The sequence below is a fragment of the Pituophis catenifer genome, unplaced genomic scaffold (genome assembly GCF_029215685.1).
Source record: "Pituophis catenifer annectens isolate HBS135680 unplaced genomic scaffold, rPitCat1.0.hap2 SCAF_15, whole genome shotgun sequence".
Taxonomy (NCBI): domain Eukaryota; kingdom Metazoa; phylum Chordata; class Lepidosauria; order Squamata; family Colubridae; genus Pituophis; species Pituophis catenifer.
This window is the reverse complement of record NW_027256895.1, coordinates 15304420-15320925: the sequence shown is the minus strand read 5'-3', so window position 1 is coordinate 15320925 and position 16506 is coordinate 15304420. Positions and strand designations below refer to the sequence as shown.

The 16506-nt window shown below is 36.7% G+C and overlaps 1 protein-coding gene across 1 annotated transcript; it reads left to right on the top strand.

The window, feature by feature from the left end:
* The first annotated feature begins 486 nt into the window (after positions 1 to 486).
* Positions 487 to 14818, top strand: LOC139324415 (vomeronasal type-2 receptor 26-like). The gene is made up of 4 exons (XM_070954129.1): positions 487 to 936; positions 10739 to 10966; positions 13155 to 13281; positions 13917 to 14818. The coding sequence occupies exons 1-4, from the start codon at positions 487 to 489 to the stop codon at positions 14816 to 14818; spliced, it is 1707 nt and encodes a 568-aa protein (XP_070810230.1).
* Positions 14819 to 16506: the final 1688 nt, after the last annotated feature.

The window sequence follows — 16506 nt, the reverse complement described above, 5'->3', positions numbered from 1 at the left end:
AAGTGGTATTTAATACAATTATATTAAAATATACCAAAGACCCACCATTTACTGTTTGACTGGTATTTTTCATCACCTCGTTTGTTTTAGGTTGCATATAGTTCTGTCCCAGAGACCAATAGCATTACGCAAAATCATTTCTTTTATTGGATGCTCCCAAAGGCTGATCATCAATATCATGGATTTCTCCAGCTCTTTTTGCATTTTGGCTGGACCTGGATTGGGATGTTGTACTTTACTATTGGCAACATAGCTGGGACTTTGCTGAGAAATGTTATTCCCATGTTTTCCAGAAGTGGGATCTGTTTTGAATTTGTAGAAAAAATACCAGGTGGATTTCTCAGTGAGGATGAGAAGACAATGCGTACATCATACAACATTTTAAGCATTGTTTTTAAGAGTACAGCTAAAATAGTGATGTTTCTGGGGGGATTTCAGAGTATGCTAAATTTAAGGGCTTTGCTCAGAATTTCAGAATATAATGATATGCCATGTAACCCCAAGGTTTGGTTTATGACAGCGGAGGCAGACTACTCATCCCTTCCTTTCCAAAGATATTGGGATCTTAATTTCATTCATGGCTCTATAACGCTTGCAGTACATTCAAAACAAGTGTCGGCTTTCCAGAAATTTGTTCAGATGAGGAGCCCGGTTTTAGATAAGGAAGATGGATTTCTAATACAGTTTTGGCAACAGATCTTTAACTGTTTGCTTCAAGCTTCCATCACAGATGAACAGAATGACAACATCTGCACTGGGGAGGAGAAACTAGAGATTCTCCCTGTATCTATGTTTGAAACCAGCATGACTGCCCACAGCTACAGTATCTACAATGCTGTCTACGCAATTGCACATGCTTTGCATGCCATGTATTCTTTCCAAGGCCAACAAAGAAGAATGACGAGAGAGAATTTCCTGAGTCAACAGTCATGGAGGGTAAGGAGAATAATTAGGACCTTCCACTAAGTATATTGAAGCAGTAACATAGGATATGTATCAGTTTTTTCATTTTTGAACTGCTTGGGTATATAGTGACCTCTAGTAATTTTCACTATTTATGTCTTGTGAGATATAAAATTATGTTTTAAAACAATAGCCCAATATAGTTTCCTATTAGATCTGAATTCTACAATATGAATTATTTTTTTTAGAAATGAGGTAATTCTAGATATTAAAGGTTACTCTTATGAAAACTTAGTCATTATTCTAAGGAAGAAATCCAATATGCCTTCCCATAAGACATTTATAATATCTCTGCAGCAATTAACATATACAAAGCAAATTAAGTATACTTTGAGGGAATATATGGTTTGATAAAAATTTACAAAAATATAACCATTTATGATGGGAATTTAACTTTCAACATTTGTTTCTTCCTGAATGAATTACTTCTCAAAACTTTGTGTATGTTGCTCATCACACTTTCAACTTTTTTTGCACAAAATAATTTGTCTATTTTAACCATCAATACTACCAGTCATAGAACACCTTATACCAATTTTCTCTATGTATAACATTCAACTCCAGGGACTTGTCCAAGTACCCACTAGGAGTCAATACTGACTCAAAGGTGCATGTAGATACACACACACACACACACACACACACACACACACACATGCATTCACATATGAGGAGAAAGAGGGATAGACAGACAGACAGACAGAGAGAAAACATTCACAATAAAAGTTATTCCCTTGAAATTCCAATTATTGCTACCATAATCAAAGTCAATATACATTTTATCCTATCACATTTGACCTTCTCAGATTCTGATTAATATTAGCGTAACAACTTTTAAATTAGAAGGAACAAATAAACAAAATTGTGTGTCATAAGGTTTTAAAATTTAGAAATCAAAGTCTTTCAATATTTCCTTGTTTCTCCTGTTCTTTTTGTGCTATTTTTCCTATTTTAAAACATTGAAACCAAGTATGTACAGTGGATTATTATGAAGTAGGAAGCCCAAGACCTCTCATGTTTGTCTTATTAAAAATAAAATCTTCCAATTTATTATCTTTCCACAAGATGCCTTTTTTTTTTCATTTTTATAGAATAGAATAGAATAGAATAGAACCGAACAGAACAGAACTGAACTGAACTGAACACAATCAAACAGGACAGGACAGGACAGCACAGGACAGAATTCTTTATTGGACAAGTGTGATTGGACACACAAGGAATTTGTCTTGGTGCATAGCTCTCAGTGTACATAAAAAGACAAGGTACATTCACCAAGAATCATAAGGTACAACACTTAATGATAGTCATAGGGTACAAATAAGCAATTGAATCATACTAGGAAACAATCAATATAAATCGTAAGGATGCAATCAACAAAGTTACAGTCATACAGTCATAAGTGGGAGGAGATGTGTGATAGGAATGGTGAGAAGATTAATAGTTATGCAGACTTAGTGAATAGTTTGAGGGAATTATTTATTTAGCAGAGTGATGGAATTTGGGAAAAAAATGTTCTTGTGTCTAGTTGTTCTGGTGTGCAGTGCTCTATAGCGTCATTTTGAGGGTAGGAGTTGAAACAATTTATGTCCAGGATGCGAGGAGTCTGTAAATATTTTTACAGCCCTCTTTTTAACTTGTGCAGTATACAAGTCCTCAATAGAAGGTTGGTAGTAATTGTTTTTTTCTGCAGTTCTAATTATCCTCTGAAGTCTGTATCTGTCTTGTTGGGTTGCAGAACCATACCAGACAGTTATAGAGGTGCAGATGATAGACTCAACAGTTCCTCTATAGAACTGTATCAGCAGCTCCTTGGGCAGTTTGAGCTTCCTGAATTGGTGCAGAAATAATATTCTTTGTTGTGCTTTTTTGATGACATTTTTGATGTTAGGAATCCTTTTTAGGTCTTGAGATATGATAGAACCTAGAAATTTGAAGGTCTCTACTGTTAATACTGTGTTGTCTAGTGTTGTAAGAAGTGGTAGTATAGGAGGGTTTCTCCTAAAATCTACCATAATTTCTACGGTTTTGAATGTGTTTAGTTCAAGATTGTTCTGATCACATCACAAGGCTAGTTGTTCAACCTCCCATCTTTATGAATATTTGTTGTTATCTCGAATGAGTTATTAGTTTATACTATAAAACCCAAAAGTACAAAAGCAAATAGTAGGACACAGAGGGGAAGGGAAGAGACATCCATGGGATGTCTTGTTATCATGATAAAAGTCTTTTTATCATGTTACATCATTATAATTAGACCAGATCTTAATAAAAGGGAGCAATTAACAAAAAGAGTGAATTAAACTATGTTGTTAAAAAAAAAATCTCCACTGGTGGAAATACAATGACACCCAGCATTTAAATTCTACCTGATATCATAATGCTAGATAAATGGGAGAATGTATGGACTAATTGGTAAAAATGTAATTTGAATTATAGTTTGAAAGAACATTTTTATAAAATGATGTATCCTTGGTCTTTGACTCAAGATAGATTAGCAAAAATGTATATAGAGGGACTTCTAACAAGTGTTGGAAATTTAAGAGACAATGGACTATATAGTTTTATGATAGACTGGAAGTCATTTATGGACTTCTACAAGTTAAATAGAGTTAAATACAAGTTAAATAACAGATGGTTAACAGAAAGATTTGAAGATTAGTGTAATGTTTTAGCTAACCTGTTCACCACATATGCATACATATATGAGAAAGAGAGGGAAGGAGGGAGGGAGGGAGAGAGTAATGTTGGGTCAATTTGATTATCAGATAGAGATCTCTTCATCTGGAATATTTGTTGATATAATATAGTTTTCTTCTAAAATAAGGAAGAGAATGTCTAAAACTATTTGTAGACCCATTATGTAAGGGGAGGAGAATTCATAAGGTGCTTTTATTTAATTTCAACATCCAGCTGGGTTGGATTTTTTATGCTCAATGTTAGACATTTGTGTCATTATTATTTTTTCTTTGTTGTTTTTGTTCTTGGTATTGGTATTGGATATATGCTTTCCTGGGTTGTGTATGGTTGGATTTTATTTCCTTTGTATTTATTCTTATTGATAAAACAGAATAAATATACAGTATAGAAAAACAATAAAGAAAATTTTACTTGACATATCAATCAATTCAATCAAATAGAGCCTTGATAGTACAGTGGTCTAAGCACACTGTTATTAACACAGCTGCCTGCAATTACTGCTGGTTCGAATCTCTCCAAGGCTCAAGGTTGACTCAACCTTCCATCCTTTCTAAGGTAGGTGAAATGAGGACCCAGTTTGTGGGGGCAATAAGCTGACTTTGTATAAATATACAAAAGTATGAAGGCTATTGCTTAACACATTGTAAGCCGCCCTGAGTCTCCGGAGAAGGGCAGCATATAAATCAAATTAAAAAAAAAAAAACTCATCAAAGCATGCATTTCTCTACATCATCTTTGTTATTGTGGCAACATGAAGGGAATTGTGTATGTTCTTTTTCTTTTTGTTCTCTCTGAGATGGACTTTGACACCAAAGACACTCACATAGTCTATATTCAGTTTTGTTCTGATAGAACAAAATGTTCTATCAGATGTTCTATCAAATGTTCTCATAGAAATGATGTTGTCTGTATGTCCTTTACTGGTCAAAGTTCAGTTTTACTAGAAATCATCTCTTGGGAGACACTAGACACTAGAGTTTTCGCTGCAAAAGAAATTAGTTTTGCAAAAAATAAAAAGAACAAAATAGAACTGGCTCTGTAACTCTTGAGTCATTCATTATCTTCTCTATAATTATGAACTTCTTCAGCAAACTGGGGAATTCCTAAGGCCATTATTACTACTGACAGAGACTTTAAGCATCTCCTCTGGCCTTCAGAAATAGACAGACTATAGAGATAGTATAATAACCAAGGCTTGGCACTGAGGCTTTAATCTGTTTGCTCTGCAGATCAAAGGGGTGCTAACAATAATGTGGGATATGGTGAAGTCTTTTTTTTCACAAATGATTTTCTATGTAGCTGTAATTCTTGCTTTCCTCATATTATTCTTCCTCCCGAAGAGTGTTGGCCAAGTCCCAGTAGCAAAATGCAGGAGCACTGAGCCTGCATCAATTTCTCATAAATATTATCAAGCTGGGGACTTCATTGTTGGTGGCATAATTTCTCAGACCTTAGTTATGTCTGAAAGGATGTCATTCAGGTATCATCCCAGCAAGGATGATTTGTTAGAACACATGTGAGGAACTAGCTATTTTAAAACTTCCTCCTACATCTTCTTATTCTTTCTTTTTATTTTCTACACAAGACATTCTACAGTGTATGATTTTAGTCACGTGTGAACAATCAAGTATTTTTTAAATTATGTACTATAGCATCTGTTTATTTTTCTTCAAAAAAAGTACCCCTTTCTGTTCAGTTTAGACTGATGGTGTTAGTACGTCTTACAGTATAAATCATTTTAATGTTAGTTCTTTATAGAATAGAATAGAATTCTTTATTGGCCAAGTGTGATTGGACACACAAGGAATTTGTTTTAGGTATATAAGCCCTCAGTGTACATACGGAGAATAAAATATATTCATCAAGAATAAAAAGATACAATACTTAGTGATAGTCAAGATTAGTAATAAGCTATCAAATCGTACTAGGAAACAAATAAAAACAATATAATTGAAAGATACAAGCAACATGGTTATAGTAATAAATGGGAAGAGAGATGCTCGTAAGGAAGAGAAGAATAATAGTAATAATACAGTCTTAGTAAATTATTTGACAGTATTGTGGGAATTAGTTGCTAAGCAGAGTGATGGCATTCGGGAAAAACTGTTCTTGTGTCTAGTTGTTCTGGTGTGCAGTGCTCAATAGCATCGTTTTGAGGGTAGAAGTTGAAACAATTGATGTCCAGGATGTGAGGGATCTGTACCATAGGGCTAGTTGTTAACTTCCATTCTTTGTGCAGATTCATCATTGTCTTGAATGAGACCAATCACAGCTGTATCATCTGCAAATTTCAGAATTTTAAGAGAGGGATCTTTTGAGATGCAGTCATTGGTGGATAGAAAGAAGAGAAGTGGAGAGAGCAGACAGCCCTGGGCAGCTCCTTTGCTAATTGTACATCATTCTTCTGCTACTTGAACATAGGAAAGAAGAAAACTTTATTTCAGAACTAATTATACAGAGAATACTTAACTATTTTTTAAAATTTCATTGTAGATTATTGTCACAGAGCTACCAACACATTATGGCTGTGGTTTTTGCTGTAAAGGAGATTAATAAAAATCCCCAGATCTTAACCAATATCACACTAGGCTTCAACATTTACAATAACTATTTTCTTCCAAGATATACTTGTATTGCTGCTCTGGAACTCCTCTCTACACCAAACAGATTCATCCCTAATTATAAGTGTCACAATCAGAAGAATCTGATGGCTGTCATAGGAGGACCAAGTTCTATTGAATTTCTTGATATAGCTACCATTATGACAGCTTACAAGTTTGTGCAGGTAAGTCCTTTGCTTAATATATATTGGGGGTTGGGGTGTGTTAACGATATTTTAGTGTTCTAATATTTCATTGTGGGCCATAAATTTCATTGTGTTTTCTTTTGAAGAAAGTTAAAAAACAAATGTATCTTCAATAATCTCAGCTGAACTTTGGAAAGAGCACCCAAATATAATAAGTATAGCTGTCAAAGAAGTCATGGTATTGTTTGGTTTACCTCTGGACACAGAGGTGACACTGCAGTTCCAGTCTGGAGGTGCAGAGTCTACAGAATGGGGGGAAGCACAGGAAGTCATTGTTGTAATAACTGTGGGTGTTATTCTTTGTCCCATTCATGGTTTTCAATCAGTTTTTAGTGTCCTCTTTTTTCAAAGCCAGTGGAGGCTTTTCAGCACAGTTCTCACCAACAGATTCTGTCAGAAACCACAACATCTACTTTCCATAGCTGGACATCACATTGGTATAGCGTTCTTTTGCGACATCTTTGTAGCACTTATATGGACAATCTTGAAGTATTCCCAAACTTACATATACTTTAGAGCAACTGACAAAGCATATGGTGGCCATCCATTCTGATGATGTGTCCCACCCACCTCATTTGGGCTCTGATTGTCAATATCCAGCATCAGTATCCAAATAAAAGCCCAGGATCATTTCATTTCTGAAATGTTTACTGTATATTAAATGCATAGCTTAGTAATGTCATGGTAAAACTAACGCTGAGATCCTTAGGTTCCTGTTCATAGTATTAAATAAAGATTTTCCCAGTCAGACCACCCCCCCCAGACTTCCATGTAGACCAAGTAAACCATTTCCCTTTGTTATGGGAACCATCTGCCTCAACTGCACACCTGTTAAGATGTCCTTTAAAACTTTCCAGAATCTCACAAGCTTCAATGGAACTGTAGAAGTTTTGTTTCTCTAGTTAACTCATTGATAATCAACACTTCCCTTTCCCCACATTTCTCTAATGGCAAGTAGAAATGACAAGGTACATAGCTGCCAAAGTTTCACTCCTGACATTGATAATCAGGGGTTGAATGCTACTGGACTCTACATGATCAACTTATTAAAAAAATAAATTAACTGATTAAATTGAAACATTAATTAAATTAATATTATGCAGCATATTAATCAGTGGTATTTAATAAAGTTATATTAAAATACACCAAAGACCCACCATTTACTGTGTGACTGGTATTTTTCATCACCTTGTTTGTTTTAGGTTGCATATAGTTCTGTCCCAGAGACCAGTAGCATTACGCAAAGTCATTTCTTTTACTGGATGCTCCCAAAGACCAGTCATCAATATCATGGACTTCTCCAGCTCTTTTTGCATTTTGGCTGGACCTGGATTGGGATGTTTTACCTCAATATCGGCAACTTGCTGAGGAATGTTATTCCCATGTTTTCCAGAAGTGGGATCTGTTTTGAATTCATAGAAAAAATATCAGGTGAATTTATCAGTGATGATGAGAAGACAATGCGTACATCATACAACAATTTAAGAATTGTTTCAAAGAGTACAGCTAAAATAGTGATGTTTCTGGGGGGATTTCAGAGTATGCTAAATTTAAGGGCTTTGCTCAGAATTTCAGAATATAATGATTTGCCATGTAACCCCAAGGTTTGGTTTATGACAGCAGAAGTAGACTTCTCATCCCTTCCTTTCCAAAGATATTGGGATCTTAATTTCATTCATGGCTCTATAACGCTTGCCGTACATTCAAAACAAGTGTCGGCTTTCCAGAAATTTGTTCAGATGAGGAGCCCGGTTTTAGATAAGGAAGATGGATTTCTAATCCAGTTTTGGCAACAGATCTTTAACTGTTTGCCCCAAGTTTCCATCACAGACGAAGAGGATGACAATATCTGCACTGGGGAGGAAAAACTAGAGACGCTCCCTGTACCTGTGTTTGAAACCAGCATGACTGCCCACAGCTACAGTATCTACAATGCTGTCTACGCAATTGCACATGCTTTGCATGCCATGTATTCTTTCCAAGGCCGACAAAGAAGAATAATGAGAGAGAATTTCCTGAGTCAACAGTCATGGAAGGTAAGGAGAATAATTTGGACATTCCACTAGGTCCATGGTAGCAAACCTATGGCACATGTGCCAGAGATGGGCACGTGTGAGCAGGAAGCTGCTCTTCCAGGTTCCATTGTGCCCATGCGCACCAGGTACATGATCCTGCATGCATGCGCACGGCAGCCAGCTATCTTCTGGGTTCCAGTCTGCACTTGTGCGCCAGCCAGCTGGTCTTCACGCAAATACCAGCTGGCTGGTGTGTATGAACGTGACAAAACCCGGAAGTGCAGCTGGCTGATGCACAGATGGGCTCCAGCCAGCTGCTCTATTCTGGGTTCTGGTGCTGTAACGCGCTCGAGTTTCCGCTCAATCTGAATTGTGTTTTTTAGAAATGAGGTGATTCTAGATATTGGAGGTTACTCCCATAAATGACTTGGTCATTCTTCTAAGGAAGAAATCCAATATGCTTTCCCATAAGACATTTATAATATCCTAGCAGCAATTTAGATATACTTTGAAGGAATATATGGTTTGATAAAAATTTACAAAACTATTACAATTTACAATGGGAATTTAACTTTCAACATTTGTTTCTGCCTGTATGAATTATTTCTCAAAACTCTCTCTCTCTCTCTCTCTCTCTCTCTCTCTCTCTCTCTCTCTCTCTCTCTCTCTCTCTCTCTCTCTCTCTGTGTGTGTGTGTGTGTGTGTGTGTGTGTGTGTTGGTTGGTTGCTCATTAATCTTCCAATGTTTTTTTTTTTTAGAAAATAATTTGTCTATTTTATCCATCAAGACTGTTCTACCAGTTATAGAACATCTTATATCAATTTTCTTCATATATAACATTTAACTCCAGGGATTTGTGCAGGTAGTCACTAGGAGTCAAAGGTGCATATGTACGTACACACATGCATGCAAACATGAAGAGAAAGAAAGAAAGAAAAAGAAAGAGAGAAAGAGAATGTGGAGAGAGGGAAAGAGAGAGGGAGGGAGGAAGGGAGAGAGACAACATTCAGAATAAAAGTTCTTCTCTTGAAATTCCAATTGTTGCATCTCTGTTACCGTAATCAAAATCAATATATGTTTTATCATATGGCATTTGACCTTCTCAGATTCTGATTAATATTAGTGTAACAACTTCTAAATTAGAAGGATCAAATAAACAAAATTGTGTGTTACAAAGTTTTAAAATTCAAAAATCAAAGTCTTTCAATATTTCCTTGTTTCTCCTGTTCTTTTTGTGCTATTTTTCCTATTTTAAAACAGTGAAACCAAGTAAGTACAGTGGATTATTATGAAGTAGGAAGCCCAAGACCTCTCATATTTGTCTTATTAAAAATAAAATCTTCCAATTTATTATCTTTCCACGAGATGTCTTTTTTTTTTTTTTTTGAAATTTATAGAATAGAATAGAACCAAACGGAATGGAACAGAACAGAACAGGACAGAATTCTTTATTGGACAAGTGTGACTGTATACACAAGGAATTTGTCTTTGGTGCATAGGTCTCAGTGTACATAAAAGGACAAGGTACATTCATCAAGAATCATAAGGTACAACACTTAATGATAGTCATAGGGTATAAAAAAGCAATCAAATCATACTAGGAAACAATCAATATAAATCGTAAGGATGCAATCAACAAAGTTACAGTCATACAGTCAAAAGTGGGAGGAGATGGGTGATAGGAACTATGAGAAGATTAATAGTAATGCAGAATAGTGAATTCCATTAGATGTTTTTTTCTCTCTCATTTTGATTAGTTTATAGTATAAAACCCAAAAGTACAAAAGCAAATAGTAGGACACGTAGGGGAAGGTAAGGGGAAGAGATAATCATGGGATGTCTTGTTATCATGATAAAAGTCTTCTTAAAAAAAGACATTCAATAACAAGTCAAGAAGTAGAAAGGGTAAACATAAACTTATTTTTTGTGTGTTTGACCCAGATATTCAGTAGATTAGTTATTATTGTGTTGTCTCTTATACGTTTTCTATTTTTTGATAAATAGTTAATTTCCTTAATGATGCATTATGTCATCTTTACAAAATTGATTTTTTTCAATAGATGGCATTATTCTTTGCATAAGAAAACAAATATTGTTTCATAGATATATTGTTTGTTTCTGTAAGTGTAAATATTTCCCAAGTCTTATTATTGAACTATTAGTTGCTGAGTTATTATTAGCATGTTTTGAAAGAGAACTTTAGCGACTGACTGTCTTACAAATATATCTGTTTTCACTTCTTTCACGACTGTTTAGCTCCACCGCTTTCTGCAAAGTATATCTTTTAATAACAGTGCTGGAGAAAAAATTTCTTTTGACCAAAATGGTGAACTGCTGGCAGGATTTGACATCATAAACTGGATCACTTTCTCAAACCAGACCTTTCTCAGAAAGACAGTTGGAAAGATAGACCCATCAGCAACCACTGACAAATGTTTGACTATTGATGAACATGATGTGGTTTGGCCCAGCTGGTTTAATCAGGTAGAGACCATGTTATTTTAACTCCTGTTGCACTTCTTTCCCCACTTTTTCCCCACTGTTCCAAAAGTGTTACACAGCTCAAACTTTAATGTGAATGGCACAGATATTCAGACATATGAATTGGTTTTTTGCTTGTGGAGCTTGTGCTCAGTGTAATTATGAGGAAAACGATGAGTCCTTCAGAAAGACAGAAATGATTGATCAACTGCTTTTTTCTTAATTTCTAGGGATGGAAAGACTTAAGAATTAGGTTGCAAATTAATATTCTAGCACCATTATAATCAGGGGTGAAATCCAGCAGGTTCTGACAGGTTCTGGAGAACCATTAGCATAAGTTTTGAGCAGTTTGGAGAACTGGTAGCAGAAATTTTGAGTAGTTCAAAGAAGTGGCAAATACCACCTCTGGCTGACCCCAGAGTGGGGTGGGAATGGAGATTTTGCAGTATCCTTCCCCTGCCATGCCCACCAAGCAATGCCCACCACACCACACCATGCCCACAGAACTGGTAGTAGAAAAAATTGGATTTCATCACTGATTATAATCCATTCATCCAATGAATGTTAATATGTTTCCTGGATAAGGAATAAAACTGTTAACAGCAATTTGTGGCCCTATTTCAAATAAGAAGAGAATTTGGGCCACAAAATTTAATTCATTGTTGGGTACCAATCTCTGGACAATTCCATCAGCAAACTGTTGGATTAAAAAAAATTGTATATAGACCAATAAATGCAACAATACAATAAATTAATTTCCTAAGACTCAATATGGTCCTATGTGACCACACTGAAGATATCGGTCCCTACCTGGACCGAGATGCCCTATGCACAGTTACGCATGTGCTGGTCACCTTATGGATTGACTACTGCAATGCTCTCTACATGGGGCTGCCCTTGAGGACCACTCGGAGGCTTCACCTGGTGCAGAATGCAGCCGCGCGGGTTGTGATGGGAGAATCCTGATACTCCCATGTTACACCCCTCCTGTGCGGTTTGCATTGGCTACCAGTTGCCCTCCGGGTGAGATTCAAGGTGCTGGTGTTGACCTACAAAGCCCTACATGGCTTAGGACCAGGATATTTGGCGGACCACCTACAGCCAGCAACACCATCCCATCGCCCGGTTTGCGCCCATAGAGAGGGCCTACTCAGGGTGCCGTTGGCTAGACAGTGGCGGCTGGCGGCCCCCAGGGGTAGAGCCTTCTAGGTTGGGGTGCCCACCCTCTGGAATCAACTCCCCTTGGAACTCCGACTAGTGCCTGACCTTCGCACCTTCCGCCGGGAATTAAAAACTTGGCTTTTTAAATCCCTTGACCTGGTCTGATGATGGGGTTTTAAGGGTTTTAATGGGTTAATTTTAAATTTTTTAGATTTTAGTCTTTATTTTTATTGTGGCTTGTGTTTTATTGTTGTGAGCCGCCCTGAGTCCATTGTGAGATAGGGCAGCATATAAGCCGAATAAAATAAATAAAATAAATAAAATAAATAAAATAAATAAATAAAAATAAAGGAAATGAACTATTCTGGTGTAGTGGTTAAGACATCAGGTTGGAAACATGGCAACTATGAGTTCCAGTTCCATCTTAGACAAAAAGCCAGTTGGATGAGCTTTGACAAGTTACCTTTTCCCAACCTTAGAAAGGAATCAAAGGCAAACCAATTCTTGAAATCTTGCCAAGAAAACTGCAGGGACTTGTCCACATAGTCTTTGTGAACCAGACACAGTTGCATAGAAGAAGAAAAATCATATAATCCCCAGGATCACCCCACAGCTTTCCACTGCTCTCCCCTTCTCGGTCTTCATCTGCACATCAGGCACTGGACCCAACAGTTCCTCTTCTTTCTCATCAGCCACCTCCAAACTTGGGGGCTGTTGATTCTCCATCTGAGGGTTGATGGATGGCCCAGACTCCGCCTCTCTCTCTCTCTTTGCCAGCTCCATTCCCTCTTCCCCCTCAGAGCTCCTAGATTGCCCTGATGCTGACTCCCATGCCTCCTCCTTCTCCTCTGGTTCAGCTGCTGTAGTGGCCCGTGGCCAATAGGCCACAACATATTCTAAAAAGATGGTAAATTCTTCTTGAATCAATGGTTCAACCTGCCAGTTGACGATATTTCCAGATCTCCAGTAATTGAAAAGTTCTATTCTCTCTGTTGAACCATCTTTTTTTTTTTTTCCTTTTCCTGGAAAGGAACGTCCTGTTTCACTTTGTAATGAGAAGTGCAAGCCAGGTTACCGCAAAACCAAGATCGAAGGGCGATTGTTTTGTTGCTATAACTGCACTCGATGCCCAGAGGGAAAGATCACAAATCAGATAGGTAAGAGATCCCATAAAATACATTGGCTGTATCTGGATATTTGGATACAAAAGTAGGTTCAACTGACTTAATAGTCTTCTTAAAATTTCTTTTAATTTTAGCCAATTTTTCCAAAAAGCAAAAAAAAATCCACCTCCAAAATATTGTGTTAAGGTATTCTCTCTCCTTGTGTCTGGTATTCATTGCCAATCTCTCTGTGTAGAGTTAAGAAGAAGTTTGATTGCTTGTCGAGTAATTGCTACCATGTATATTTTTGTATTTGTCTTGTATATAAACCACCGTTAAATGTTTAAGGCTCTGTGTGCTGTGTTTTGCTCCTGGGTTGTCTCCTAATAGTAGTCACATTGCAAACGCTCTGACATGTTGTTTTATGTAGTTTCTCTTACACATAAGCTGTTTCCTCTCTACTGAGATCTACACGACTTATTAAAATATTGCTATCTCATCACAATGTGTGAAGTGAAAAAAAGGAAATGAAAATGGACAGTTTATTACTTATTAACAAAATCTACACTAACAAATCATACCATGAAACTAATTCGCGACACACTTATTTATTTTTTTAATCTGAAATACTAAGAAGGGAGGGCTCAAAAATATATCCTTATTTAACTTTCTATATTTCATTTTATCAGATCGAGATGACTGTTTCCAGTGCCCAGAAGATCAATATCCAAACAATAAGCAGGATTTATGCATGCCAAAGGATATAAGTTACTTAAGTTATGAGGAACCTTTGGGGATCAGTTTAGTGACCTTGGCTCTTGTGCTTTCTTTTATCACAATATTGGTGCTGGGAATCTTCAGGAAGTATCACAACACTCCAATCATCAAAGCCAACAACCGCAGTCTCTCCTATACCCTCCTCCTCTCCCTCCTCCTCTCCTTTCTTTGCTCTCTACTTTTCATTGGTCAACCCATGAAGATGACTTGTCTCCTTCGACAGACTTCTTTTGGGATCATCTTCACTGTGGCTGTTTCTTGTATGTTGGCCAAAACTGTCACTGTGGTGTTTGCGTTCATGGCCACCAAGCCAGGATCAAGGATGAGGACATGGGTTGGGAAAAGCCTAGCCCTTTCCATTGTTCTCTCCTGCTCCTTTATTCAATTTCTTCTTTGTACTGTGTGGTTAGCAACCTCTCCCCCTTTCCCAGATATGGATAAGCACTCCTTCATTTCTGAAATTGTTGTGGAATGCAATGAAGGGTCAGATATCATGTTTTATAGTGTTCTATCTTTTATGGGTTTCCTGGCTATAGTCAGTTTTATTGCAGCTTTCCTTGCTAGGAAGTTACCAGATACTTTCCAGGAAACCAAATCTATCACATTCAGCATGCTGGTTTTTTGTAGTGTCTGGTTGTCCTTTGTCCCAGCCTACGTGAGCACCAAAGGCAAATACATGGTAGCCGTGGAGATCTTCTCCCTCCTGGCCTCCAGCACTGGGCTTCTGGCTTGTGTCTTTTTCCCCAAATGCTACATTATCATCATGAGGCCTCATTTGAATAAAAGGGAGCATCTCATAAAGCGAATTGTTTAAGCAATCTTGCCTTTTGTCTTTGTCTAGGTACATTAAAGGTCAGTTAGCCAATTATCATGGTGCTTGAAACAGATCCAGAGCATCAGTCAAAGATATAACTAGTATGTTATATATAATAGTTATATAACTATCATTTCTTTTATGTACACTGAGAGCATATGCACCAAGACAAATTCCTTGTGTGTCCAATCACACTTGGCCAATAAAAATTCTATTCTATTCTATTCATTGAGGTTTGCAATGATTGGTTGTATTTGGATAAGATTCTGAATCAAATAAACCTGGTTTATTAGTTGGTGCAGTAGTAGAGGAAATTATGAATAGGGACATAGACTCTGAGTTACAGCAGGTACAATAAGGAAAATGTGGCTATCATGGCATAATTAGCAGAATTGGAATTGGCTGAAATCATACAGTTCATTCTTTAGGGTAGGTACTTAGCTGAGCAAAGTTTAAATACCAAGTTTATTCACAACATTTGACTTTAAATACTTTTTTTTTTTATCCTACAGCTTTTCTTGCAACAAGTCTTTCTGTAATATTCAGGTCAGGTATGGTTCTTATATAGACAATCAATCTTTTAATAGTGGATTTTCAGATGAATGGAATTGTTGAAATAAAATTGAAACAAAAGGAATTGTAAGGGAATGAAATCTGGATTCCCATAAGGGAATGAGTGTATTCCAGAAAAGTAAGAGACAAATCAATTCAGATAGTTTATGTGACAGATAAAGGGTAAAGACAGCTCCTCCTTAACAGTTCCCAGAGCATATGCTTTATGGGGATGGCAGTTTTCCTTACTTTGGCAAGATTCTGTCTATAAGTAAGGAATATTAAAAATATTTTAAAAATTTGTCTCTCTGTGTTGTTTTTGCCAGGTTTCCTGCCATTATCTCTCCTAGGTCTTCATCTTTACTTTCCGCTATGTTCTGGAACCTAAGATAAAAAGATGCCTTCTCCATTTCCAGATACATAATCAATTCTTCCAATTCTCTGTTGATTGACATCTGATTTTGTTCCAGCATTTCTATCTTCTTGTCTGTTTGTTCCATTTTTACCTCCAGCTTTTGGATCCTTTGCTCATTTTTTCACAATATTCTGTTGTATTTTTTCTATTTTGTCGTCCATTTTCTTGAAATTGTCCTTTATTTCTCCCACTTCAGACTTCAAATCCTCATGGTTTCTTCTTGTTTCCTCATGGTTATTCACAATAGATGCTTGTGTCTTATTCATTCCTTCCTGAATCATTGCCAGTATTGATTGAATGTTTTGTATACTGGATGTGGAGATTGCCTTTTCTTTCTCTGTTCCTAACATGGTATCTATTGATCTTTGCTGTGCAGGAGATGCTGTAAGGGATGTCTGATTCAAGGTTATTATTATTATTATTATTATTTTTCCTTCTATTCATTTGAAGTATGGTTTTTAATGTCTCTCAACTGAAATATCCAAATGTCAAAATATCCAAATTTAACACTTTTGGGTAATTAGTTCAAGCTTCCAAGTTCATTATTTTCCAAGTCTGTTCTGTCTATCATTCTGTTAAAATCACCACTTCTCCAATCACCGTTCTGGATCAGCCCCATCAGTCTCACTGTCCTTATTCTTAAAATGCCATCTTCCTTCACAGTCTATTTATTTTAGAACCCACACCTCTTTCAAATCAATATCTGGGTGTATATGTTGTA